Source organism: Amblyraja radiata, chromosome 13 (assembly GCF_010909765.2).
Source record: "Amblyraja radiata isolate CabotCenter1 chromosome 13, sAmbRad1.1.pri, whole genome shotgun sequence".
NCBI lineage: Eukaryota > Metazoa > Chordata > Chondrichthyes > Rajiformes > Rajidae > Amblyraja > Amblyraja radiata.
Genome location: NC_045968.1, coordinates 1,965,078 through 1,992,835, shown reverse-complemented (window position 1 = coordinate 1,992,835; position 27,758 = coordinate 1,965,078). Strand labels below are relative to the sequence as shown.

Sequence of the window (27,758 nt, the reverse complement as noted above, 5' to 3'; positions counted from 1 at the left end):
AAAATAACTTGCCCTATCATTTTTTTTCCCAAAGTGAATGACTTCACATTATGTTTAATTGTAATTTAAAACTAACATGTGTTCTCTGTCAACTAAGTCATCCAACATTCAATAGCACATTGGTTTGACACAGATTTTATTGAATATGTGCTGCCAATTATATCACCTTTATAGATTAGTAAACACAATGTCTCTAATGATCAATTTACTAAGGCTTGATGTTATACATAAAACCATCAACAACATGGGTGGCACAGTGGTAAAGTAGCTGCCTTACAGCGCCAGAGACCCGGGTTCGATCTTGACTGCGGGTGATGTCTCTACGGAGTCTGCACGTTTTCCCTGTGACCGCATGGGTTTTCTCCGAGTGCTCTGGTTTCCTCCCACACTCCAAAGATGTTTGGGTTTGTGGGTTAGATGGCTTCTGTAATTTGTTCCTAGTGTCTATAGTAGAACTAGTGTATGGGTGATCGCTGGTCAACATGATGCTGTGGGCTGAAGGGCTTGTATCCATGCTGTATCTCTAAACTAAACAGAGATTGAATCGGAAGATGAGCAAGTTGTTCACATAGCCTGTGTAGGTTTATTATAGTCACGTGTACTGAGCTACAGTGAAAAGCTTTCTTCTGCATGCAAGGACCAGTGGACACAGGGTCAACGTGAGGGTGAAAAGATTTAATAGGAATCTGAGGGGTAACATTTTCACACAAAGGGCGGTGGGTGTATTGAAAAAGCTGCCAGAGGAGGTAGTTGAGGCTGGGACTATCCCAATGTTTAACACACAGTTAGAAAGGTACATGGATAGAACAGGTTTGGAGAGATATGGACCAAGCGCAAGCAAGTGGGACTAGTGTAGCTGGGACATATTGGCCAGTGTGGGCAAGTTGGGCCAAAGGGCCTGTTTCCACACTGTGTCATTCTATGATCAATAATCAAATCAGATAATATTATACATAAGGTATAATCAAGCCTAACTCAAGTACAGGAAGAGTGAAAGAAAAGATACAATGTGAAGAATTTACAGGAAGAAGAGAGGGCATAAAAGAGTAGGGTGATTATATCAGATAATAGTACATCCTCCTCTGGGACCCGCATGCGAAGAGTCACTGTGCTCTGGCACCATAGTAGGACAGACGACATAGGTTTAAGGTGAAGGGGAAAAGAAAGATGAAAGATTTAATAGGAATCTGAGGGGTTACTTTTTCACACAAAGGGTGATGGGTGTATGGTACAAACTGCCAGAGGAGGCAGTGAGGCAGGGACTATTGCAATATTTAATAAACAATTAGACAGGTACATGGATAGGACAGGTTTAGAGGGATATGGGGCAAATGTAGACAGGTGGGACTAGTGTAGATGGGACGTTGGTTGGTGTGGACAAGTTGGGCCTGTTTCCATGCTGTGTGACTCTATGACAGAGTGCCTATTGCAGACATAGTGTAGGAAAGCATATCAGTGGTGAATCATGCAGTAATAAGGTATCTTTGTACAAATGACAACATCATTTGTGACACTCTTCACTGCTGTGATATCCCTCCCCCCCGGGCTAGTTTAGGAAAGGTTGACACCTGGTGTACATAATGATTAACAAGGCTGCCTTCCTTCCACCTGCCAGTTGTGACCTGTGCTTCCCATTAGGTGTGGACACAATGGCAAATTACGAACACGTCCTTCGCAAACTCCGCTACCGCCACTGGGATACTGCATCCATTTTTGATCGGAAGTTTCATCTCAGCTGCTCAGAGCTCAATGGGCGTTACACAAGCAATGAATTCAACTTGGAGGTGAGAAAAAGGAGAAAACGACAGCTCCGGGTTTACAGATGGAGACAGCTGATGTGTGTAAGGTCAGGTGAAGCAGAGCTTCTCAATACGCGAGTGTTCTATGTAATGTACTTGGTAAGCATTAATACACTAGCACTGTCAGTGGCTGGGACTGTGAGAATCGATTTGATAAGATGATTATTGACCACTTTGTTTTTCCTTTATCCAGGTGAATGTTCTGCACACCATTAATCCGATGGACCATTTTAATCATGTGGTCGTTCAACCTCAGTTCCTACAGTCTATTCATCATTCCCTGCCTGATCTCCCAGGTCACAACCTTAACACCGCTCATAACTCAGGTAATGCAACAGTTCCCTTGCCAAGCAAGACACAGTGAGTGACTTTGTTTAAAGAAATGGTGATATCAATATTTATACAGTCTAAATTATTAAAGCCACTCAATTCATCCCTGCAGCAACGGGGTGAAGCTGGAACTGTATCCAAGATGCATGTAGACAGAACAACCAGCTATTCTGTCACCAGCTGACCTGTGGTGCAGTGTGCGACACCAGCTGGCAATGCAAGCTTTTGGCACAAAGGGCCCCGATTTCTGCCACATTGCAACACTCGTTGACTCTCAGTCTGAAGAAGGGTCTCGACCCAAAACGTCACCCATTCCTTCTATTCAGAGATGCTGCTACTTCCGCTGAGTTACTCCAACATTTTGTGTCTATCTCATGACTATATTTCATCGGCTTATGTTGCCTTTTTTCTGCACAAGCACGGCTGTAGAGTTGCGAGGGAACTGTGCATGCAATCCCAGGATCACCTCACTCATTCAGCGACTAAGCACTGGTCAGCCAATGATGCATACAGCTGTGACAATACATCATGGGAACAGGCCCTTTGGCCTAATCCATGTTTCTGTCGAAATGTTCCATGTACCTGCCCCAACTACCCCATCCGGCAGCTCATTCCATATAGCGACCACTCTTTATATAAAAATGTTGCCCCTCAGGTTCCTATTAGATCTTTCCCCCTCATCTTTGAAACAGTGTGCAATGCTTCTACAGCTGCACTCAAGCCCTGGACAACCACCCATGCTCTCATGAAAAACTGACACTTAGAGTCACACAACCCTCCGGCCCAACTCGTCCATGCCGACCAAGATGCCCCATCTAAGCAAGGTCCGTTTCCTTGTGTCGGGCCCATATACCTCTGAACCTTTCATAGAAACATAGAAAATAGGTGCAGGAGTAGGCCATTCGGCCCTTCGAGCCTGCACCGCCATTCAATATGATCATGGCTGATCATCCAACTCAGTATCCTGTACCTACCTTCTCTCCATACCCCCTGATCCCTTTAGCCACAAGGGCCACATCAAACCCCCTCTTAAATATAGCCAATGAACTGGCCTCAACTACATTCAACTACATTCTGTGGCAGAGAACTACAGAGATTCACCACTCTCTGTGTGAAAAATGTTTTCCTCATCTCGGTCCTAAAAGATTTCCCCCTTATCCTTAAACTGTGACCCCTTGTTCTGGACTTCCCCAACATCCGGAACAATCTTCCTGCATCTAGCCTGTCCAACCCCTTAAGAATTTTGTAAGTTTCTATAAGATCCCCCCTCAATCTTCTAAATTCTAGCGAGTACAAACCGGCAGCAGCCTCAGTGCCTCTGGGGATCCAATGCGCACTAGGTCCAAATTCCAATGGATAAGCTCTGCTGAAAGCCGACGGATCCAATCCCCCAAAGGATGCAAGAACATTACAGTCAAGAGTACATGGATCTGCTGTGGAGATATCAGTCATTCTGCATTACGTCAATTAACCTGAACCAATCTGAGCAGCCCATCTGTTTAAAGGATGTCAACAAATTGCATTGGCTGCCAGTTAAAACTTCAGATGAGAACCTTATATTTGAAGTTGTATCTGGCCAACATTTTGAACATATTAACAGAATTGTAAAACATTGATAATTACCTCAAGAAATTCTGTAACAATATTTATTTAATTCTCAGTCACCTAATCTAGCTTCTCTCTTCCCAAGTCTTAAGCACCATGTGAATTAGTCTTCAAGGAGATCCACAACCCCACTGCCAAGCAACCAACTCGTCTTCCTGGACTCGTTGGCTTTTGCCCCACAGAATCAGGGCCGTTTGGCCCACCAAGTCCTTGCCGACTATCATCATTCCCTTATTTGGTTGCACATGCTAGCCAGGTTTCCATCCACCCCACGCATCCCTACCAGCCCAGATTCTAACAGTTATCCACACACTGGAAATTTACCGTGACCAATCTGCTCATCTAAGGCAGCTCGGTGGCACAGCATTGGAGTTGCTGCCTTACAGCACCACAGACCTGGGTTTGATCCTGACTACGGGGTCTGTCTGTACAGAGTTTGTAAATTCTCCGGGGACTGCGTGGGTTTTCTCCGGGTGCTGGGTTTTAAACTGAAGAATGGTGACCTATGTAAATTGGGATCCGAAGCAACTTCTCTCCCTGGCAACCTTCCACCTACAATCCCTTTATGATTTCCGAACTCCTCATTTGATCCACTTTAATGTACCCCAATTTTCACTACTCAACCATAGGTGGATAGGTCTGGGTAACTTAGTCATTACCTCTGTTTCCAACCCAAAATATTGCCTATCCATGTTCTCGGATGATGCTGCCTGACCCATTGAGTTTCTCCAGCACTTTGTTAGAGGCTCTGTAATTACCTCCTTACTACTATTAGCCTCCCTTTCCTCCTTTACAAAGTTCCTTAAAGCTTACCTCTTTCACCCAGCCACCCAGATATCTTCTTGTGTGTCTTGGTGTCAATTTGTTTTTAGATAGTGAAGTGCCTTGATATAGCTAACTGCAATAAGCCAATTTGTAAGTACAAACTACCATTGGAATTGCCAAATTACAAAGGAGTAAATATCCATTTTAATATATTTCCTAGATGTATTAAAAAATTATCCATTAGGTTGTCATGGTCATGTATTGAAATCTTTGTTGCAGCCCAAGTTTCTGGTAAAATGAGTTTCACTACCAGTAATACTGAAGATGCTTGTAAATGGTACTTGATAGTCATTTTCAATGATAAATATAATGCATTGTCACCAGTCACAAAATTGATTGCCAAAAGTGCAGTAGCATGATTTCATTTCACAATTCCCAAAGATTGTATGCTATAAATCAGAGAATTATAAAATTATACATCTTTTCGAATTGCAAATAGTTTTAATGCCTGGTATCATTTTTACTGCGTTTTATCAGGCTTGTAATTCAGCTTGTTTTAATATCTTCCATCAGTGTACTCTACAAGGCTAGTTTGTTTTTTTCTGAAACGGCAGAAGAAGTGTGAGAGGCATTGAACCGTGCATTACACTGCTGGTCACAGGCTTCCAGTCTGAAGTGCAACCCTCCATTATCACTCTGACTCCTACCACCAATCCAATTGTGCATGAATTAATATTGCAGTATATTACAGCAAGAGCAATTAAACCTCTTTCATGCAGCTATATTTAATTAATATCCAAACTGCCCAACTACTGACAAACCTGCATTGCACGATAATGCAAGACCCACTGGACATCTCATCCATTTGACAATGTTTTTAATTATCATTTCCCATTTAATAAGCAAGATGCTCTATGGACAGTCTTTAGAGTCGAGCCAGCCGCTTTCCTGAAATAAATTGTGAGGTAAATGTTCAGGTTGGGACCATTCTTCACACTGAGGAGGTCGCAACCCGAAATAACATCTATTCATTTTCTCCAGAGATGTTGCCTGACCCACTGCGTTACTCCAGCATTTTGTGTCTATCTTTGGTATAAACCAGCATCTGCTGTTCTTTGTTATTATGCCATTCCAATTTGCTTTCTAACCTGACTGGGAAGACATGTTCACACAAAAAGGAAAAAACATTAATTCTTTTGCATGTTTTCTTTCAGCTTCGGATGTCTCAAAGCACTTCAGTCATTGAAGTACATTTTTAGACTGGTCCCTGCTGTAGCATTGCTGTCACTTAGTATTAATGCCCAAGTGTCCACCGGTTCATTTATTTTGAGTGTTCACATGATATACTTGTCTGCTTATAATATTGCTCGACTTCCACACTCATTCCTGCTCCATGTCCTTTACAAAATAATGCTTCAACATATCAAAAACCATACACTGCCTAAAAACAATGTAAATGTTTATTCTTGCCAAGCCTTGTATTATGAGGAAAAATTGAAAAGATTATGCTTGTATTCACTGGAGTTTAGAAGGATGAGGGGGATCTTATAGAAACATATAAAGTTATAAAAGGACTGGACAAGCTTGATGCAGGAAAAATGTTCCCAGTGTTGGGCGAGCCCAGAACCAGGGGGCCACAGTCTTAGAATAAAGGGGAGGTCATTTAAGACTGAGGTGAGAAAATAAGTTTTCACCGTGGGAGTTGTGAATTTGTGGAATTCCCTGCCACAGAGGGCAGTGGAGGCCAAATCACTGGATGGATTTTAGAGAGCGTTAGATAGAGCTCTCGGGGCTAGAGGAGTCAAAGGATATGGGGAGAAGGCAGGCACGGGTTATTGATAGGGGCCGATCAGCCATTATCACAATGAATGGCGGTGCTGACTCGAAAGGCCGAATGGCCTCCACCTGCACCTATTTTCTATGTTTCTAAGCCAGAGAATGTTTAGGTTTGTTTAGAGATACAGCGCAGAAACAGTCCCGTTGGCCCACTGAGTCCGTGCCGACAAGCGATCCCCATACACTAGCATGATCCTACACACTAGGGATAATTTACAATCTTTACTGAAGCCAATTAACTTCAAACCTCTATGTCTGTGGAGTGTGGGAGGAAACCGGAGCACCTGGGGAAAACCCATGGTGTCATGGGGAGAACATAGAAACTCTGTTCAGACAGCACCTGTAAACAGGATTGAACCCGGGTGTCTGGTACTGCAAGGCAGCACGCAGCAACTCCACTGCTCCACCACCCTGACGCCCCATGTAATGCTTTAAATATTTGTAATAACGAAGAATGAATTGCAATAGAAACATAGAAACATAGAAAATAGGTGCAGGAGGAGGCCATTCGGACCTTCGAGCCAGCACCGCCATTCATTGTGATCATGGCTGATCGTCCCCAATCAATAACCCGTGCCTGCCTTCTCCCCATATCCCTTGACTCCACTAACCCCTAGAGCTCTATCTAACTCTCTCTTAAATCCATCCAGTGACTTGGCCTCCATTGCCCTCTGTGGCAGGGAATTCCACAAATTCACAACTCTCTGGGTGAAAACATTTTTCTCACCTCAGTCTTAAATGACCTCCCCTTCATTCTAAGACTGTGGCCCCTGGTTCTGGACTCGCCCAACATTGGGAACATTTTTCCTGCATCTAGCTTGTCCAGTCCTTTTATAATTTTATATGTTTCTATAAGAACCCCCTCATCCTTCTAAACTCCAGTGAATATGATGGTTGATCTTTTCTGGAATCTCCCCTTGTGTGTTTTTGCCTAGCCCATGCTCATGCAGGCAGGGCTGAGCCTAGGTAGACACTGTTGAAAACCACCACTTGGTTGATTAAAATGAATGAATGAATGAATGAATGAATGAATGAATGAATGAATGAATAAGTTTATTGGCCAAGTATTCACATACAAGGATTTTGCCTTGGTGCTCCGCCCACAAGTGACAACATGACATAGAGTGACAGTTATGAATGACACGTAAAACATTAATAATAAAACATTATTGATTAAACATGTGAATTAAGTAAAATACCAGAGCAAACTGTACCAATGGATGGCTAAAAAAACATCCTTGCATGAACATTACCTTAATTCAGGCTGAATAAATTGCTTAATTACTAGGAAGGTCAAGTAGAAACAAGGAACTGCAAATGCTGGTTGATACCAAAGATAGACACAAGGGTCATAGACATAGAAAATAGGTGCAGGAGGAGGCCATTCGGCCCTTTGAGCCGAATGGCCCAAAGGGAAATACGAGGTGCTGTTCCTCCTATCTGCATGTGTCCTCACTCTGGCCTTCCCCCTTGCCCATTTCCTCCACCCTAGTCATTTTACCAGTTCCAGAGTTCTCCACATTGTATCCCTCTAGAGATCTCGCCTTCTCTGGCCGACAAAGGGCCAACCAGGCACCGCACAGCCAGAGGTCATTTGTGGCTGGTTCTGATTGGTGCCAGTCTGTTCTCGCCTCCAGCTCTTCACTTCACCCCCCCCCCCCCACCCCACTCCCACCCTACTTTCAGTCTGAGGAAGGGTCCCGACCTGAAACGTCACCCATCCTTTTTCTCCAGCAAGGTAAAGTAGATCGCTTTTGGGATTTATTGTCCAATGGGATTTGTCCGGGACTAAGTTTCAAAGAATGAGGAAATTTAAAACATTTGTAAGCCCAACACCCTGTAATTCATACTCATGAAATGACACATAATTACCAAAGCCAATTCCTATTACAAAAAAAATGGAACCTCCTCCTGAATGCTGGATATCAAGTGATTTAAGATGACAAATTCCTGGTTTAAGGATTTAATTCTTTATTTTCTCTCCATTCCAAGGAATGTAACCAAGTGTTTTTCTTTTTCATTGAAATGCAGCTATTCCCAGCGCTGCAACCATCGTCATTGTGGTGTGTATTAGTTTCCTCGTCTTCATCATTGTTCTGGGGGTCTTCAGGATTCGGACAGCGTTCCAGCACAGTAATCGGGAGAATGAGAGTGGGAAAGAAAATGAAATGGATTGGGATGACTCTGCTCTCACCATTACTGTCAATCCAATGGAGGTGAGTGATAAGTTCATCAATTCATACATGATAGGGGCAGAAATAGGCCATTCGGCCCATCAGGTCTACTCTACCATTCATTCATGGCTGATTTATCTAACCCCAATCTGATGTGAGAAGCTGGCTTGGAGAATATAGAGAAGTACAGCATTCTTGGCCCACAATGTCTGTGCCAAACCGGATGCCAAGATAAACGAATCTTCTTGGACCATGTCCTTTCATTTCCTGTATATCCTTGGTCCAATCCATAATCCATTTTAAATGCCACTATCTTATCTGCCTCTACCACCACCCATGGTGGCATGTTCCAGGCACCCACCACCCTCCGTGTAAAACAAAACATGCCCCGTACATCTCCCTTAAACATTCCTGCTCTGACCTTGACCTATAAAAACATAGAAACATAGAAAATAGGTGCAGGAGTAGGCCATTCGGCCCTTCGAGACTGCACCGCCATTCAATATGATCATGGCTGATCATCCAACTCAGTATCCTGTACCTGCCTTCTCTCCATACCCCCTGATCCCTTTAGCCACAAGGGCCACATCTAACTCCCTCTTAAATATAGCCAATGAACTGGCCTCAACTACATTCTGTGGCAGAGAATTCCAGAGATTCACCACTCTGTGTGAAAAATGTTTTTCTCATCTCGGTCCTAAAAGATTTTCCCCTTATCCTTAAACTGTGACCCCTTGTTCTGGACTTCCCCAACATTGGGAACAATCTTCCTGCATCTAGCCTGTCCAACCCATTAAGAATTTTGTACATTTCTATAAGATCCCCCCTCAATCTTCTAAATTCTAGCGAGTACAAGCCGAGTCTATCCAGTCTTTCTTCATATGAAAGTCCTGACATCCAAGGAATCAGTCTGGTGAACCTTCTCTGTACTCCCTCTATGGCAAGAATGTCCTTCCTCAGATTATGCTTTCTAGTCTTTGAGATTTCCACCCTGGGAAAAAGGTTGTGACGGTCTACACTGTTCCTCTTATAATTTTCTAATCTTCTATCAAGTCTTCTCTCAACATTTAAAGCTACTCACCTACAAATTTAAATCACAATAACACTGATCTTTTCATTGCTGAGAAAATGAAAATTGAGTAAATCCAGCGTAAACAATGTTTGCAAATATTACCAGGTCACATTATGTACATTAAGGAGTTAACTAGTTACTTCCTTTTGATGGTCATCTCAATGGCTCTGCTTCACGATCCACATTAGAACCTAACTGATGATATAATTCTTCATGCATTGTAGAAAATTGCAAGAGTGGCTGGACAATGTTGACATCATATGTTGATAGAATGGAGCGGCTGGGCTTGATTCACTGGAATTTAGAAGGATGAGAGGAAATCTTATTGAAACATATAAGATTATTAAGGGTTTGGACACGTTAGAGGCAGAAAACATGTTCCCGATGTTGGGGGAGTCCAGAACCAGGGGCCACAATTTAAGTATAAGGGGTAAGCCATTTAGAACGGAGATGAGGAAAATCTTTTTCACACAAAGAGTTGTGAGTGTGGAATTCTCAGCCACAGAGGGCGGTGGAGGCCGGTTCTCTGGATGCTTTCAAGAGAGAGCTAGATAGGGCTCTTAAAGATAGCGGAGTCAGGGGATATGGGGAGAAGGCAGGAACGGGGTTCTGATTATGGATGATCAGTCATGATCACATTGAATGGCAGTGCTGGCTCGAGGGGATGAATGGCCTACTCCTGCACCTATTGTCTATTGTCTTGCAGTAATGCCACTTCAGTACACCCATTAGGTACGTAGAGATTCCCAGGCAAACATAACTGAAGGAATATGGAAGCAAATGAAAACCAGAAATGCTAAATGCTGGAAAGCCAAAATAATAACAGAAAATGCTGGCAAATCTCAGCAGATTAGGGAGCAATTGTGGATAGAGAAAGACAGAGTTAACATTTCAAGTCAAGTACCCTGCTGAGTATTTCCAGCACTTACTTTTATTTCAATCATAGGAGTAATAACACTTTAAGCAGCTGGATATCCAATGAGTTTTTATGTATGTTAAGGCAAAAGGATAACTAGCGAGGGCCCCTCAGCTACCAAAGTGGCCTCAATATGTGGAGCCATAGGAGATGGGCAAGGTCCTCAATGAATATTTCTCCTGTTTTTACTGTGGAGAAAGAAAGTGCCAGTGTATGGAATGATCGTTGGTCGGCGCGGACTCGGTGGGCCAGAGGGCACTGTTTCCACGCTGTACTTCAAGTCTTATGCCCCTGTCCCACTTACGAAATCTGAATGGAAACCTCTGGAGACTTTGCGCCCCACCCAAGGTTTCCGTGCGGTTCCCGGAGGTTGCAGGTGGTTGCCGGAGGTTGCAGGTAGTGGAAGAAAGTAGGGAGACTGACAAAAACATCCGGGAACCGCACAGAAACATTGGGTGGGGCGCAAAGTCTAGAGGTTTCCTAAGTGGGACAGAGGCATATAGTTCACCACTCTCACTGAGATGCACCTTCTCCTGTCTGGTGATTTTTGTTCAGAACTATGAGGACCTGGGGCACAGCGAGCAGGAGAGCGACGATGAAGAGGAGGAGGAGGAGGAGGAAGGCGAGGAGGACGACATAACGAGTGCCGACTCAGAGGAAAGCGAGGGAGACGAAGAGGCAGAGCACGGGGAAGACCAGCAAAACATCACCAGGAGGGAGCAGCTAGAATGGGATGATTCAACACTTCCCTATTAAAAGGCCTCAAATCTTCAATTGATATGTTAATGCCCAGCAGTGTTTGAAAAAAAAAATGGTATGATCAGAGTTGATTTAGAATACTGTTGATGGTAAGTAGGGTGTGAAAAACTTTCAGGTTGTTTACCAAATTATTAAGTGATTTGCAGTGACATATCTGGGTCCAAGAGTTGACATTAGTTATAATAATGCCTGTCTTTCTTTTGTTATATCTGGGTGTTCATTGTGTGGTTACCTGAATGTTCTATCTTTGCACCAAGAACTATTAACTTTGTGAAACCATGTACTGGTATCTGTAATTTGAAATTTTCTGAAGTACTTTATTTATTTATTTGTAATAAAAAAAAACACTTTCTCTGGTGGGTCATGCCGTAGGGAGAAAGTTAAAAATTAAAAGTCAAATTTTATATTTCATGATGATGTAAATACCATATTTAAATGAATCAAAAGAAAGCAGTTGCTCAGATGATGTCTGCTCCAAGGCTTATCTGTTGAAATTAAGTTAAATAATTATTAATTCACATAGCTTTTGAGCCACAAACAAGGTTTTGCCTCTACTGAGATATCAATAGACTTGTTTGAGATAGCATATTTCCTTTGATAGATTTAACAAGACATACTGGAATTATTTTAGGGGGAAGTGCTGGACAGATTATTTTCTTTTATACAACAGGTTTAATCTAAGGCAAGTGATGAAGTGCTGGTTGAGATACTTCTTTGATCAAGTGAAAGGTTGCACCTGCTTTTTCCTGCAACTGGCAGCTCTTGGGTTGACAAGAAGTACATGTATTTACAAGGTACTTGGTTTACATCAAGTACTCCTTGACATATTATCCGTTTTGCCAGACCAACAGAGGCTATGGGGCAATGGGAACAGATATGCCGTCTCTGGCGGGGCCGGCGTTCTAGAGAGCCGGTCACAGGCGGCAAATTTGACCCGCCGATTGTCCGTGGTGGGCAACTATGGGAATGGAACTGCCGACTCCGATCAAGCTGGAATTCCAGAGCCCCAGACGCAGGGACAAATGTCTCCCTCTGATCAGCACCGAAGTCCCAATGAGGTGAAGGTCAGCCCCCTTACCTGGCCTAGGTGCCACATTTTCAGGGGGACTTCATGTGTGCTCTTGTGATTTTGTCGGAGTTGAAGGAGGCACCGGAACATCAGTTGGTGGACCTGTAACAGCCCAAATGGAATAACAACTTGCAATATGGTAGTTCCATTATTTCCCAAAAATCCCAGCAAGATACAAGTCCTCAACTGACTCGTTCCCCTTGAAAATATAGTGTTGAAACTCTCCTATAGCATGCAGTAACGGATGGCTCCCGGACTGAGCCCAACTGGACCTGAATGTGTGTTGAGTTTGGGCTGGTCAGGTATTTAAAGAAGTCCTCAGGCACGATTGGGTTACAGTTGGTCCATCAGGTTCAGGTTGGGTGTAGAAATGTTATAACCAAGCCGATATGCGCCGTGCACTCCCACGCCATCTCCATACCCAGTTGTATCATTTATGCATCTGTTTTATTGATTGAGATTTTGTTGATTGTGTCGTATTTTTGTGTCTTTGTTGCCAGTCCATCGGATTTTAAGGTTCCTGTTGAGTTTCTTTGGCGATTTGTTCCATTCATTCCCGCTGGCAGACACTAAAAAGTTTATTTTGTTGGGAATCGGAAACTCAGAGCTTGGCAACACTGTAAAGCTCACAGATAGAAAAATAACCATGTAATCATGGGAACAGGCAAGACAAGCAAAGGACTTAAAGTTTGTTTTCATTTTAATTCCATCTTTTGTTATTCCAGTCCTTTATATATTGATTAATGTACCCTTACCCATTCCCCATGTGCATTACAATATGACTTAAATTTAGTGAATAATACAATTGGATCTTATTTACCACAATCTAATTTTGTCCTTATTAGGATAGTTCAAATATATTAAAAATACATATATATTAAATTCTAGTTAATGACAAAAGGAAACTTAGATATTAAGGTACACAAAATTTCTGGGGAAACTCAGCGGGTGCAGCAGCATCTATGGAGCGAAGGAAATAGGCGACGTTTCGGGCCGAAACCCTTCTTCAGACTGAAACCCTTCTTCTTAGATATTAAGGTTATGTTTTGTCAATATAGATAACTGGACATTAACCACAAATACAGTGTAAACAGTTAAGATTAAGATTGAAGAACACAAATTAACATGTTCTCTGAAGTGTCTAGTTGCAGTTTAGCCACTAAAATTAATTCAATGTGCAGAACCATGGTTCACAATGGTTGTTGTTGTTCATGAATACGACTGAAGGAATACGACCTTGTGATTTATTTCCCCAAAGTCCCAGAACCAGTGTCAATTTTACTCTTAAAGTTTACTCATTAGTTGTCAAGAGCAGTAATTTCAACTGTACCTGTTGAAGTTAATTTAGAATCAATTTAGAAGCAGAGGAGGAAAAGACTCCACCACAATGTATTGAAGCAGAGATACACATTGTAACTCCAGTTCATATTTATTAATCTACAATAAGGAACAGCTTTTATTCAAGAAGCAAAATTGGTTTTCTTTCATACACTGGTACACAAGTCTCAAATATTTTCTTACTATGTAGGAATACTTTTTTGTTCAGAGTCTATAATAAGTTTTCAGAGCATTCCCATTAATCCCATTTCCCTATAACCTATTCCTTCTCACATGCCCCATCAACTCCCATCTGACTCTCCCACCAACCACCCATGTTCATTTACATCACTACTTAACCTACTTACTGTTGCGTCTTAAGGATGCAGAGGTGAGGCAGGTGACAGGAAGACCGTGCAAACTCTGCTGTGTGCTAGAGTCAAACCAGTCACTGGAGCTATGCAGCAGCACCAACTACTGTGCCTTGTCTTTCTGCTCTTCAGCATGTCCCTCAGCATTGAGTACAACCTCCTTCCATTCCAGTCCCATGGTTTTGCTACCCAGCTGAAGAGACTTTTGTGGATCCACAGACGCTGCTAGGTGACATATCATGCAGCTGACACAGAATGAGAATGAGTTTCTGAGGTCAGCTTAATTTGAGAAGGATTCTTCTTAATCCCTCTTGGTGGATGGAGTCAATTATTTTTGCAAGGTTGAAAACAGGGCAAGTGCAAGCTTCGATAATGTTCCTAGCGTTTTGCATGTATTCATTGCAGAGTACTGGGTGGCACAGTGGCACATCGCCACAGACCCAGTTTCGACCCGGACTACAGGCGCTGTCAGTACGGCGTTTGTACGTTCTCCCCGTGACCGAGTAGGTGTTCTCCGGGTGCTCTGGTTTCTTCCCACACTCCAAAGACATACAGGTTCGTAGGTTAATTGGCTTCTGTAAATTGTCCCTATAGTGCGCGGTGATGATCGCTGGATGGTGCTGACTCTGTGAGCCGAAGGGCCTGTTTCTACGCTGTATGTCTGAAGTCTAAAGATGATGTCCATTGCACCGTAGGGAGGATCACTGAAGTGCCAGGCAGCAGCGAGGGAGTCCTCATTATCACTATAATTGGGTTTTTACAGCTTTCATTAAAATGGTGGTGACTACTTTCTCCCCGAGATCCTCTTTCAAACCTTTCCTCATCCCATCAGATGGGGAATGAGATCGTGAATCTGAGCCCGAATTACTTCTCCACTATATTTTTAGTATTTCTGGGGAGATTTCGGGAACCATATCTGAGGAAGGATGTGCTGGCTGTGGAGAAGGTCAAGGAGAGGTTTACAAGAATGATCCCAGGAGGTTAACATATGATGAGCGTTTGACGGGACTGGGCCTGTACACGCTGGAGTTTAGAAGAATGAGGTTGGACCTCAGTGAAAGGTTTTGATAGAGTGGATACGGAGAGGATGTTTCCACTAGTGGGAGAGTCCAGGACTAGAGATTATAGCCTCAGAATTAAAGGACTTTCTTTTAGGAAGGAGGGAGGTTTTTTTTTAGTCAGAGGGTGGTGAATCAGTGGAATTCTTTGCCACAGAAGGCTGTGGAGTCCACATCAGTGGATATTTTAAGGCAGGGATAGATAGATTCTTGATCAATATGGGTGTCAGAGGTTATGGGGAGAAGGCAGGAGAATGGGGTTAGGAGGGAGAGATAGATCAGCCATGATTGAATGGCGGAGTAGACTTGATGGGCCAAATGGCCTAATTCTGCTCCTATCACTTATGATTTCAGCAGTTCCAGAGTTCTAGGCGTGGAATTAGGCTATTTGGCCCATCAAGACTACTACGCCATTCAATCACAGCTGATCTATCTCTCCCTCTCAACCCCAATATCCTGCCTTCTCCCCATAACCCCTGAAACCCCTACTAATCAAGAATCTGTCAATCTCGGCCTGGATAATATCCATCGTCTTGGTCTGCACATCCTTCCGAGGCAAAGAATTCCACAGATTCACCATCCTCGCACTAAAGAAATTCCTTCTTATCTCCTTTCTAAAAGGGATGGCCTTTTAGAACAATGAGGGTCGTTGTCTTTCCTCAGCTGCTTTCACACAGATATTGGTGAATATGTGGAACAGTCTACCGGAGGCAGATATCGTTGCAAAGTTTAAAAGGCATTTAAATAAGTACAAGGATAGGAAAGGCGTAGAGGGATGCGAGCGTAAGGTGGGCAAATGGAATTAACGTAAAAAGGTATTGCAGTCAGAGTGAGGGCATAAAGGGGTCAGTTCCTGTACCAGATGATTATACAATTCAATGCAGGTTTTAAGATAGTGAAGTTAATGAAAAAAATGGTTATAAATTGATTACATGCAAATTAAATAGACTCAATACTTTAAAACATCCTTGTAGCCATTAAAAAAAAAACCTTTAAAAAACTGTCAATATAGCTGTGGCAACATTAGGAGTATCATGTACAGACTTGGTCACTGATTTATAAAAGAAGGAAGGTTTGGAAAAGGTGCACAGGAGGTTTACCGGGATGTTGGGTGGATTAGAGAGTAATGAGCCTGTCCCACTTACTCGACATTTTAGGTGACTACTGGAGACTATGAGGTTGCTGGGGTGTCGCCTGCATGGTGGCAGGTAGTTCCCGCATTCTCGTAACTAGTCACGGCTTCATTCCGGTCGCCATTTTGACACAATGAAGAGTAGCGAGAATCCTCGTGACGTAGGTGCAGTGGTAGTGGGTCGCCAGGAGGTCGTAGGTTGGCATAGGTTGTCTCCGGTGCTGAACGGTGAATTTCATTCGCTTATTGGGGAAAAAAACCGTAAACAGTAGTTTTCAGAACCAAGGATAACCGACCGGTAATGTTAATGTCCACCGAGCTTCACAGCCGTGTATCTCTGGCTTCTTAAAAGTTGTCTCCACTACCTCTCCCCACCCCGCCTCCCTCTTCTTTTAAAGGACTTAAGTGACCCTTCCCGTACACTGTGCTTTCACCGTCTTAATTAAGGGTCTGTCCCACTTTCCCGAGCTGCTCACGAATTCTCCCAAGTTTTCCCCTTAATTCAAACTCAGAGAATGTTCATAACAGGTCTGTAGGAGGCCGTAGATATATCGTAGCGGCTCGTTATGTCAGCCGTAGGTACTCGGGGCATCAAGTAAGTTGGGACGTTTTTTCCAGCATGGCAAAAAATGTCCATGAGTAAAAAGATAGTCGGGAGGAGAAAAATTGCAACATTTAATGCCCCGAGTACCTGCGGCTGACATAACGAGCCGCTACGATATAACTACAGACTCCTACGGACCCGTTACGAACATTTTCTGAATGGCAGGCAGTGACTAGTGGGGTACCGCAAGGCTCAGTGCTGGGACCCCAGCTGTTTACAATATATATTAATGATTTGGACGAGGGAATTGAATGCAACATTCAAGTTTGCGGATGACACGAAGCTGGGGGGAAAGTGTTAGCTGTGTGGAGGATGCTAGGAGGCTGCAGGGTGACTTGGATAGGCTGGGTGAGTGGACAAATGCATGGCAGATGCAATATAATGTGGATAAACGTGAGGCTATCCACTTTGGTGGCAAAAACAGGAAAGTAGACTATTATCTGAATGGTGGCCGATTAAGAAAAGGGGAGATGCAACGAGACCTGGGTGTCATGGTACACCATTCATTGAAAGTAGGCATGCAGGTGCAGCAGGCAGTGAAGAAAGTGAATGGTATGTTAGCATTCAGAGCAAAAGGATTTGAGCAGGGAGGTTCGACTGCAGTTGTACAGGGTCTTGGTGAGACCACACCTGGAGTATTGCGTACAGTTTTGGTCTCCTAATCTGAGGAAGGACATTCTTGCCATAGAGGGAGTACAGAGAAGGTTCACCAGACTGATTCCTGGGATGTCAGGACTTTCATTTGCAGAAAGACTGGGTAGACTCGGCTTGTACCTGCTAGAATTTAGAAGATTGAGGGGGGATCTTATAGAAACCTACAAAATTCTTAAGGGGTTGGACAGGCTAGATGCAGTAAAATTGTTCCCGATGTTGGGGAAGTCCAGAACAAGGGGTCACAGTTTAATGATAATGGGGAAATCCTTTTTACACAGAGAGTGGTGAATCTCTGGAGTTCTCTGCCACAGAATGTAGTTGAATGTAGTTGAGGCCAGTTCATTGGCTATATTTAAGAGGGGGTTTGATGTGGCCCTTGTGGCTAAAGGGATCAGGGGGTATGAAGAGAAGGCAGATACAGGATACTGAGTTGGATGATCAGCCATGATCATATTGAATGGCGGTGCAGGCTCAAAGGACCGAATGGCCTACTCCTGCACGTATTTTCTATGTTTCTATTCTCCGAGTTTGAATCAAGGGAAAAATTCAGGAGAATTCATCAGAAGCTTGGGGAAGTGGGACAGGCCCTTTACAGTGTCAACCTTTCCTGTTCATCGTGGTGTTTGCCTGTATCACATTGGCCTTGCACCGTGTGAATTTCACTCAGACAGTGCTCCCCCCCCCCCCCCCCGCATAACTGAAGGAAGAGCTGTGTGTATGTGTGCGTGTGTTCCACTCCGACAGTCGCCGTTCCAGTGACCTGCTACGACCTGACAGTCTCCTAAGTGGGACAGGCCCATAATGAGGAGTGATGAGTAGTTGAAAAAACGGCAAAAATTGTTTCTCGGGAGTGTTGGGGGCTGAGGAGGAACTTGGTAGAGGTATTTAACAGTATGAGCAAGGCAGGCATAAAGCCGATATTGTTCCCAGGACGGAAATGTCAAATACTAGAGGTTTTAAAGTTTAAAAGGAGATGTGAGAGACATTTGTTAAATAAATGCAGTGGTGGGTGTCCGGAACATCCTGTCAGGTGGGAAGGAGATGGTGGAAGCGGACAATAGTTAGACATTAGACAGGCACATAAGTACACTGTGAATGTTGAGATATGGATCATGTGCAGGTAGATGGAGTTAGTTTAATTTGGCATCATGGTTGGCATGGACATCGTGGCCCGAAGGTTCTCAAACATTATAATTATACAGATGACAAATGTGTTAATTGGCATGCTAAAGTATAACATTAAGATAGTTGACCCCTATGTGTTACATCAGTTCGGATAATTAAATTTGTCCTTGTGGAATTCACTGGTCACTAACAAAACAAACAAAAAATCTAGGATACTGAATAAAAATTAACCTAAAAAGTTCTGATGAAATGTAAATAAATATACTCTTGTTTCCAATTAATTTCTTGAACCATGCAAATTATACTGCTTAGTTACAGAAAATGGCAATGCATCCTATTTTCTAGTAATCCAACTCCCCTGTGAAATGTGGAGGGGGGGGGGGGGGGGGGGGGGGAGTGTCACCAGTAATAAGAGTCTTAAAGGATTAAGATTGGAATGATGAGCTAAAAAAAATGGTGTTAAGTTGATTAATGGGAAACTGGCTAGGAGGTAGAAGCACGGACATAAGAGAAGATGGGTGTGTGCATTCTAATCGACAAGACAGAACCAGAGACCAACTTTCAGTAACAGGCAGTCAGCTTTTCGCAATAACCGCTGGCCACAGTTCCAAGAACGGAGAACAAGACTTTTGTTAGTAGCTTTGTAAATAGATTGGAAAGTTGCAAATGGGTAATTAAACGAGGAGTGAGAATATACAGCGAGTGATATTAGGTGTGAGGGAAAAGAGTGCATCATCAACTTTGAACTAACGAGAGAGGATGACCATTATATATGTTCTAAATGGTGACAGACAATGAATGTAAGGGAGATTTAAGAGCCCAAGTGGAGGAATCACTGAAGGCTCAGAGGAAGATAGTGCAGTGTATGAAAAAAGTATGCTTGAGATACGTGATGGCATGTATCAGCCGAGGAGGGTAGGAGTCAGTGTGTGAACAAACAAGGCGTGGGAAGGAACTGCAGATGCTAGAAGCTGGAGTAACTCAGAGGGTCAGGCAGCATCTCTGGAGAAAAGGAATAGGTGACGTTTCGGGTCGAGACCTTTCTTCTTCAACCTTCCCTCACTCCCCTGGTCCAATCCTGAAAGTCTTATGCATCTGGCACCACCAAGGTGCTCTGTACAAGGGCCACATAGCCTGCCTCCATGTTCTTGGCTTGGTGCCATTGGCAAGGCAATGGATGAACACAGATACAAATAGAGCCTGGCAAAGCTATTTAGGGATATTGTTAAAGTATTTCTTGAGAAAAAGGTAATTGAAGATATTAAACTCCCTCTCTCCCTAAAAATGTTGTTGGGGCCATCTCAATAGATATTTACAAAATTGAGATGTGAACATTTTTGGTTGATAGTAGCATGAAAGGACAAGGGCTTGCAATATAAATGGCCTTAATCTAACTGAATGGAGGAGAATATTTAAGGATTCATATAATCTACAGTACCCAGAATTCTGCTATGGTTATCTGTGAACAAAATTTGCGCAGCATTTGGCCAATGGACAACAGCTTCTCCTGGCCCTCAATACAGTGCCATTGGTAAGCAAGGGTTAATGGGACACTCATAAACCATCACACTGGGTTGAGCCGACATTTTTTGCTCTATATTTGTTTCATTTTAAATGTCAATGTAGCAACAGGATGTTGTGATGCAATAATTCATAATTAATCTCATCTCCATGCCAATTAAAAAGGCAACCATTTAATTATGGGTTTAAAGTTTGATCAGTATTGTGCTGAAAAGGAGGCATAGATTTTTTTTATTGCCAGTGACAGATTTTGGAAACCATCAATCTGTAAATCTTTGTATAAAAAAACAACCCTTTCTGCATTCATTTCATTTAATTAAAAAAAGTTTCAGATCACAAGCTACAGATATCTGCATCTGTCACTATACGCACAAATTATTCCTGATGCAACTGCTTTAAAGATCAGACACAATGGTAACATGGCCTCTAGTAAGCACATTCCAAAAATTAAACCCTGGCCTAAAGGGCAAGAAATAAACAGATTTGCTTTTCTTTTGACTTATAAAATGCCAATTGGTGACATCAGTACTTCACTAAAGCTTAATTAGATAATTGTTGCTCGTGTGTGGACTTTGTGTATATGCAGAATAAAAAGATTTACTGTTATAACTTTAGTATTGTGCCTGTTGTAAGTTGATTTTTAATTTTTTAAGCAGCTTGAGATTTACCATCCTGTACAGCATAAAATGGATGCCTGTTATTGTACTGCTGCAGTTTTCTATGCTAAAATAAATTTGTGAAAAATAACTGGCTTGCCATTAACATTGCCTGCAAATGTCAGTCCGTAGATCTGACAATAAATATCTCAGAGAGTGCCAGATCTTCGTTTCCCCTTTCTTTTGTAACATCCCTCTAGTGACTACACAATCTATCAAATGTAGAGCAAATTGAGTTACAACGCCAAAGAGGCTACAGTCATAGCACACTAGTAGTTCAAAAAATAAAATGTAAACTGCTAACAAGTTTGAAATAAAAGTATTCGCCCAGATTTGTTTTCTCTGTATCAGGTTATTGTGTGGATGATGATTTCTAGTGGATATTTTCATGCTAGAATGGAATGGAAATGGATGATCAGCAAGACAAATGTTGGCAGGGAAGTAGGAAGATCATGAATGATTAAAACAAAGATAACATTCTAGAAGCTGCAACAACCCATGTATCATTTTCTGCCAGTAAAAATAGACTAGCTAACACAGAGAATATTTTCATAGTTATTTTCATACTCCATTTTACATTCTAAAAACATCAACATTTAGGAAATTGAGCAATTTTTATTTTTAATTTAAGAGGCTATCGCATTGTCAGTATTGATAAATACTTCGTTATTTATTCAAATCATTTGCTATGTCGCTCTTCCAGGGAGATGCTAAATGCATTTCGTTGTCTCTGTACTGTACACTGACAATGACAATTAAAATTGAATCTGAATCTGAATCTGAATCTGATGACGGAATGATTCTGTTACACAAATCAAGCAACATAGATTGTTGAATTTTCTGGATTTTACATTAATTATACAGATAGATGTGGTGCCGGATCAGACTCTTCAGCAAACCAAGCAGTACTGACAATCAAAACCCTAGCCTCACTCATTCATCCTTCTTTCATTCCCACCGGCTTCCCCCCGCCCCACACTGCCCACCATAGAATCTACTGCTCACCTACCGACGAGAGGCAATTTGCAGTGGCAAATTATTCCACCGGCCCACACATATTTGGGATGGGATTATTTCCCACAAAAAGCAATAAAAGACTGCCCTTTGAATCAAAGTCCATGTGAAAGTGAGATAATGAAGATGGGAGCCTAGGGGAGAAGAGGGGGGATATCGCAGTTGCATTTCTTGCTGAGTGCAACACTATGTGTACATGGCCAACATGGGTAAACTGAGAGATGTAATCTTTCCAGTTTAATGGCATCTTTCCCGTAGCAGAGTGACGAAAACCGAACATTGCCGACCTCCAAATGTGGCCTCACCATTATCTTGTACAATTGTAACAACGTCCCAATTTCTACACATAATTCTCTGACTGATGAAGGATAGCTTACCAAAAGCATTCTTCATCACCCTATGTCAAGTTAAGTCAAGAGAGTTTATTGTCATGTGTCCCAGATAGGACAATGAAATTCTTGCTTTGCTTCAGCACAACAGAACATAGTAGGCATGAATACAGAACAGATCAGTGTGTCCATATACCATTATATAAATATATACACACATCAATAAATAAGCAGATAAAGTGCAAATAAACAGATAATGGTCTATTAATGTTCAGGGATTTGTTTCGGTTGAGTTTAATAGCCTGATGGCTGTGGGGAAGTAGCTATTTCTGAACCTGAACATGGAACCCTATGTACCTATGATGCCACTTTCAGGGAACCATGTAGTTGTACTCCTAGATCCCTCTGCTCTTACAACATTCCCCATGGCCCAACTGCAAAGGACCTGCCCTGGTTTAACTCCCCAAAAATCAACACTTCACATTGATTTGAATTAAACCCCATTAGTTATTTCTAAGCCCACTTGTCTGGCTGATCAATATCCCGGTGTAATTCTTGTTAACCATATTCATTGTCCACGTTAGTGTTAACTACAAACTGTCGACTCAGGCCTTGGACATTCTCATCCAAATGGTTGATACAGATAACAGCATGAATGGGCCCTGCACGGATTTCTGAGGCACAACACTAATCACAGGCCTCCATTCCTAAAAACAATGTCACCACCACTTCTTACCGTGAAGCCAGTTTTGTTTCCAGTTAGCCAGCTCTTCCTGAATCCCATGTGAACCCAACCAGTCAAGGCTGAGCTGCTGGAACAAGTCCAAGATGACCAGCATGTCCTCACTTGCCCACAGTTGGGGACTGGACCCCCACGTGGTCCTGGACTTTTACTTCACCATAAATAAACCTTAAAACGTGAGTTTACCCCATCATGAGTGTGTCGGTGTAGTCATTGTCATCCCGGCATCATCCACAATGACACAACCCCCATATCCCATTTGACGGGAAGAGTTCTCCAACCTATCCCATTGGTACCCTGGCCTTATTCCTATCACAGATATATTACCTTTGACCTACCCGTCTTATCCCCCACCTTCTGCAACGTAAACGTAGACTTTTCCCCACACTTTACCTGCTCTGATGAAGAAACTTCAAACCTGAAATAGTAATTGAATTGAATTGAATTGATTTTTTTGAATTGAATGCCTTTATTGTCATTCAGACCTTATGGTCTGAACGAAATTTCGTGCCTGCAGTCATACATGCATCATACAATAATAACAACAATAAACACAAATTAACACCACCACAGTGAGTCCTCCAAGCACCTCCTCACTGTGGTGGAAGCAAAAATCATAGGGTTACTGTCTCTTCCCTCCTCTTCTCCCTCTGCGCTGAGGCGATTCCCCACCGGGCGATGGTACAAACAGTCCCGCGGCTCACCGAACCCCGCAACGGGCCGGCTCAAACACCGCGGCCCGGGGTGGTCGAAGCTGCCGCCCTCCAGTCCAACGGACACAGCCGCTGGCCCGTCCATTGGACTGGTAATGTTGAAATACTGCTCCGTTGAAATAGTAATGGTGATACTTCGTCATTTATACCTAGCTGGATACAGTGAAATTCTTTGTTTTTTGCATTCAAAGTAGACAAAAGAGTCGCCACAAAGGCACAGACAGTTTTTAAATCGCTCTATGACCTGCCGAGTGTTTCCGACCTTTTCTGGTTATATTTTATAATTGGGGGTTAAAAAAGAATATGAAGACAAGATAGGTGAATGAATTTAATATAAATGCAAGCTCAAGGAGTACAATGGTTTGTTCCCATTCCAAACCTATACCTTGTTTTCTTGTATGAATCACGAGATGCTACCATCATCAACAGGGCATTAATTGTGACATCTACTTTGACATTGTGAGCATTCAACATAATCCATCAAGCTCTCTCGGTACAAGTGTAACTGCCTTGTTTCACTGCTGTGCAGAACTGACAGTTCTAGTAAACCCATCTGTCAGACATCTTGCAGTCATTAATATAACAGAATCATCAAAATCTACACCACTATAGGAGTTGTTTGTTGAAACATATTCATGTCAATTTATAAAAGCTACCCAGCTTATTCCCACTTTGCAGCTTGTGAGTTACAGCATGACAGACACATCCAAGCACTTTTTCCAGCACGATGAGAGTTTCTGCCTCACCACGATTTCCAGACAATGAGCTCCGGATGTTCTGGTTTTAGTTTTAGAAATACAGCGCCCTTGGGCCCACCGAGTCCGTGCCGACCTGCGTTCACCTCGTATACTAGCACCATCCTACACAATAGGGACAATTTACAATCTTTACCTAAGCCAATTAACCTGCAAACCTGTGCGTCTTTTGAGTGTGGGAGAAAACCGAAGGACCCGGGGGGAAACCCACGCCGTCATGGGAAGAACGCACAAACTCCGTACAGACAGCACGCATGATCAGGATCAAACCTGGGTCTCTGTCACTGTAAGGCAGCTACTCTACCGTTGCGACACTGCCGCCCACAGCAAAAGAAAAACTCCTCGACTCCATTCTGACCCTTCAACTAATTAACTTACATCTGCATTTCCACCTTTCTGGCTTCTCTGCTAACATGGATTCATCCCAAGCTTTCGATGTCGGCCTCTCATAACCTAACACACCTCACTTTAAGGTACACAAAATTGCTGGGGAAACTCAGCGGGTGCAGCAGCATCTATGGAGTGAAGGAAATAGGCGACGTTTCGGGCCGAAACCCTTTTTCAGACGTCTGAAGAAGGGTTTCGGCCCGAAACGTCGCCTATTTCCTTCGCTCCATAGATGCTGCTGCACCCGCTGAGTTTCCCCAGCAATTTTGTGTACCTTTGATATTCCAGCATCTGCAGTTCCCTTTTGAACACCTCACTTTAATCTCCCTTTCCCTTTTTTCAAAAGACAGGGGGAAAAAACTTGGTTTAGGTCAGAGCTGCCCCATTTCAAAATAAAAGTTATCCAGTCATCCACTCTGCTGAGCGTGAACAATAGGATTTGCCATTTTGGATTGAGTGACTTTGCTTTTTCTTTCCACCTTTCAGAAATAGTTAGTCTCACACGGCAACAGTGCACGTGAGCTTTCAGAAGTTGTAAGTCTCATTTCTGCTCAGACTATGCTCGGTCCTCTGCATCTTCACGACCCACATAAAGTCTCAGTATCAGCTCCTTAACTTCATATAAACCCCAAGGCACATGATAATATGCAACATCATATTTCCCCCGTCTATTTGAACAGCTGGAACAGTGGGGGGGAAAAAAACTTAAAGATTGCTTGTATCAGATGTGAGAGAAGTGTAGCAATGCATATATTTGAAAATACATCAAACATGGCAAATAAAATGTGTCCAGTGTATCTATTGTCTGTATAATCCTGTTTGGTACCATTTCCATTCATGTACTACAAAATGCTAACCACATCATATATATATGATACATCATATACTGAACAGCCAATAAACAGAAAACCACTTAAAAATCAAAATTATTTTCAATTAATTTAGAACAGATTTATTTATTGAACACAACATGACTATGATCGACTCAGCAATAGGGTCATGAAAATACTTTGCAACAAATGGAGGGATCGGCAGGTGTAAAGTGGTCAGGCATCTTTCAGACATGCTTCAATGAAGATACTACAGCATCTACACATTCACTGAACCAACCTGCCCTTTTGTGAAGGATACAGACAAGCCAGGCTTGTTAACACTTGAAATGGGCAAAGATTTTCAAAACCAAAAAAAGTGAAAGTAGGAATGTGACATTTCTAATATGTCACAACTAGACTGGCAGAAATAAAAGATCATTTGCCCTGGGCTTTAAGTGCTGTCACTGTATGTCATAACGGTTGTAACTGTCACTGTATGTCATGTTGTTACTTGTGGGCGGAGCACCAATGAATTAAAAAAAAACACAAGATGCCGAAGGAACTCAGCAGGCCAGGCAGCATCTGAGGAGGGAAATGGGCAGACTATGTTTTGGGTCTCGACCTTTCAGACTGAAGGCTGCCAAATCAGGCAGAATCATAGCACAGAACAGCACAGAATTTGTCCATTGGCCTCATCTTGTCCACGTTAATCAAGTTGGCATATTGGGTTGGTCCCATTTGCCTGCATTTAGCCCATTGCTCTCTAAACTTCCCATCTATATATCTGTCCAAATGCCTTTTAAAAGGCATACTTGTATCCACTTCTGTAGCTTCCTCTAGCAGTTCATGTCAGAGCAGACTATCCCCAGAGTGAAAAACATGTCCAACGTCTCTCTTAAATCTCTCCCTTCTCACAAGATTATGCTCTTCTAGTTTGAGAATTCTTCACCCCCGAGAAAAAGACTCAAACTTTAACATTATCCATGTCCCTCAATTTTGGCCACCTTAATAAGGTTGCCCCTCAGGCCTCTACAAAGAAAGAAGTCCAATCCTATTCCAACCTCTCCCTAAAACCCAAGCCTGCAAGTACAGGTAACATCCTGGTGAACCTCTTTTGCAACCTTTCTAACTTGATGATAGCCTTCCTCTAGCTGGGCGACCAGGACTGCACACAACACTCTAAGCATGGTCTTACCAACAACTTGCATGGAGTTTCTGCAGCAATTTGCTGTTTGCTCAAAAATCCATCATTCGCAGTCTTGTGTCTCTTGGGTCCCCAAGGATAATGTTAATCTTTGAGTCGGTACAAATTTATTTATGAGAGGGTTGGCTTATAAGATGCTTTAAGTAAGATGATATTATACTCAGAGTTTAAAAATAATGGGAGATCATCAATTCTGAAAGACCAGATGATGAGGCCCTACTACAATCAGTCTGAAGAAAAAGCCCAATCCAAAATGTCACCTTTCCAGGTCTACTCCAGAGATGCAGCCTAACCTGCTGAGTTACTCCCATTAGGTAAGATCATAAGACGTAGCAGCAGAATTTTGCCACTCAGAGCATAGCGTCTACTCCGCCATTCAATCATGGCTAATCCATTTTCCCCCTCAACCCCATTCTCCTGCCTTCTCCCTGTGACACCTTCCCAATCAACCTCCACCTTAAAAATACCCAAGGTCTTAAAAATGTCCAAGATTTCAGCATCTGCAGTTCCTTGTGTCCACCTTCAGGAATCTTTGGACTTGGACACCAAAGTCACCACATTCTTCAATGAACAGTTGGCCCCAAGGGAGTATTATGTTCTGGCCTTATTAATATCCCAAATTGCAACCACTCACTTATTTTTCTCCCTTAAGAAATGATTAAATTTAATCTGCTATTAATCTGCCCACTTTACCAAATTATGCCCATCAATCTGTACTTTATCTGCCTTCAACCCCTGTCCCACGGTGCGAGTCCACCCACGAGTGATCCCGAGTTAAAAACAAATCAAACTCGTGGTAATCACGTAGAATTAACGTAGCGGGAACTGGTGGACGTAACTTAGCGACTTGTAACGCTAATGGCACGTACTCGGTAAACGTGTTAACTCGTGAAACTTTTTCAACATGTTGGAAGATTTCCATGAGTCAAATGTACTCTTGAAGGAAAATGTTGATACTTTTAAACTCGTTGTATTACCGTAGTAGCCCGTGAGTTTACCGTGGTGACTCGTGAGTAACTCGTGGGTTTGGCCTGAGTTA

At 42.7% G+C, this 27,758-nt stretch overlaps 1 protein-coding gene across 1 annotated transcript in view; it reads left to right on the top strand.

Annotated features, from left to right (window-relative positions):
• The window catches only part of clstn2 (calsyntenin 2), a 530,962-nt gene extending 519,329 nt beyond the window's left edge, over positions 1-11,633 (top strand). Inside the window, exons 15-18 of the mRNA XM_033031091.1 lie at positions 1,639-1,784; positions 1,993-2,125; positions 8,367-8,551; positions 11,053-11,633. Of these exons, the coding sequence (XP_032886982.1) occupies positions 1,639-1,784; positions 1,993-2,125; positions 8,367-8,551; positions 11,053-11,253 (665 nt within the window). The 3' untranslated portion in view covers positions 11,254-11,633. The remainder of the gene's footprint in view (positions 1-1,638; positions 1,785-1,992; positions 2,126-8,366; positions 8,552-11,052) is intronic.
• Positions 11,634-27,758: the final 16,125 nt, after the last annotated feature.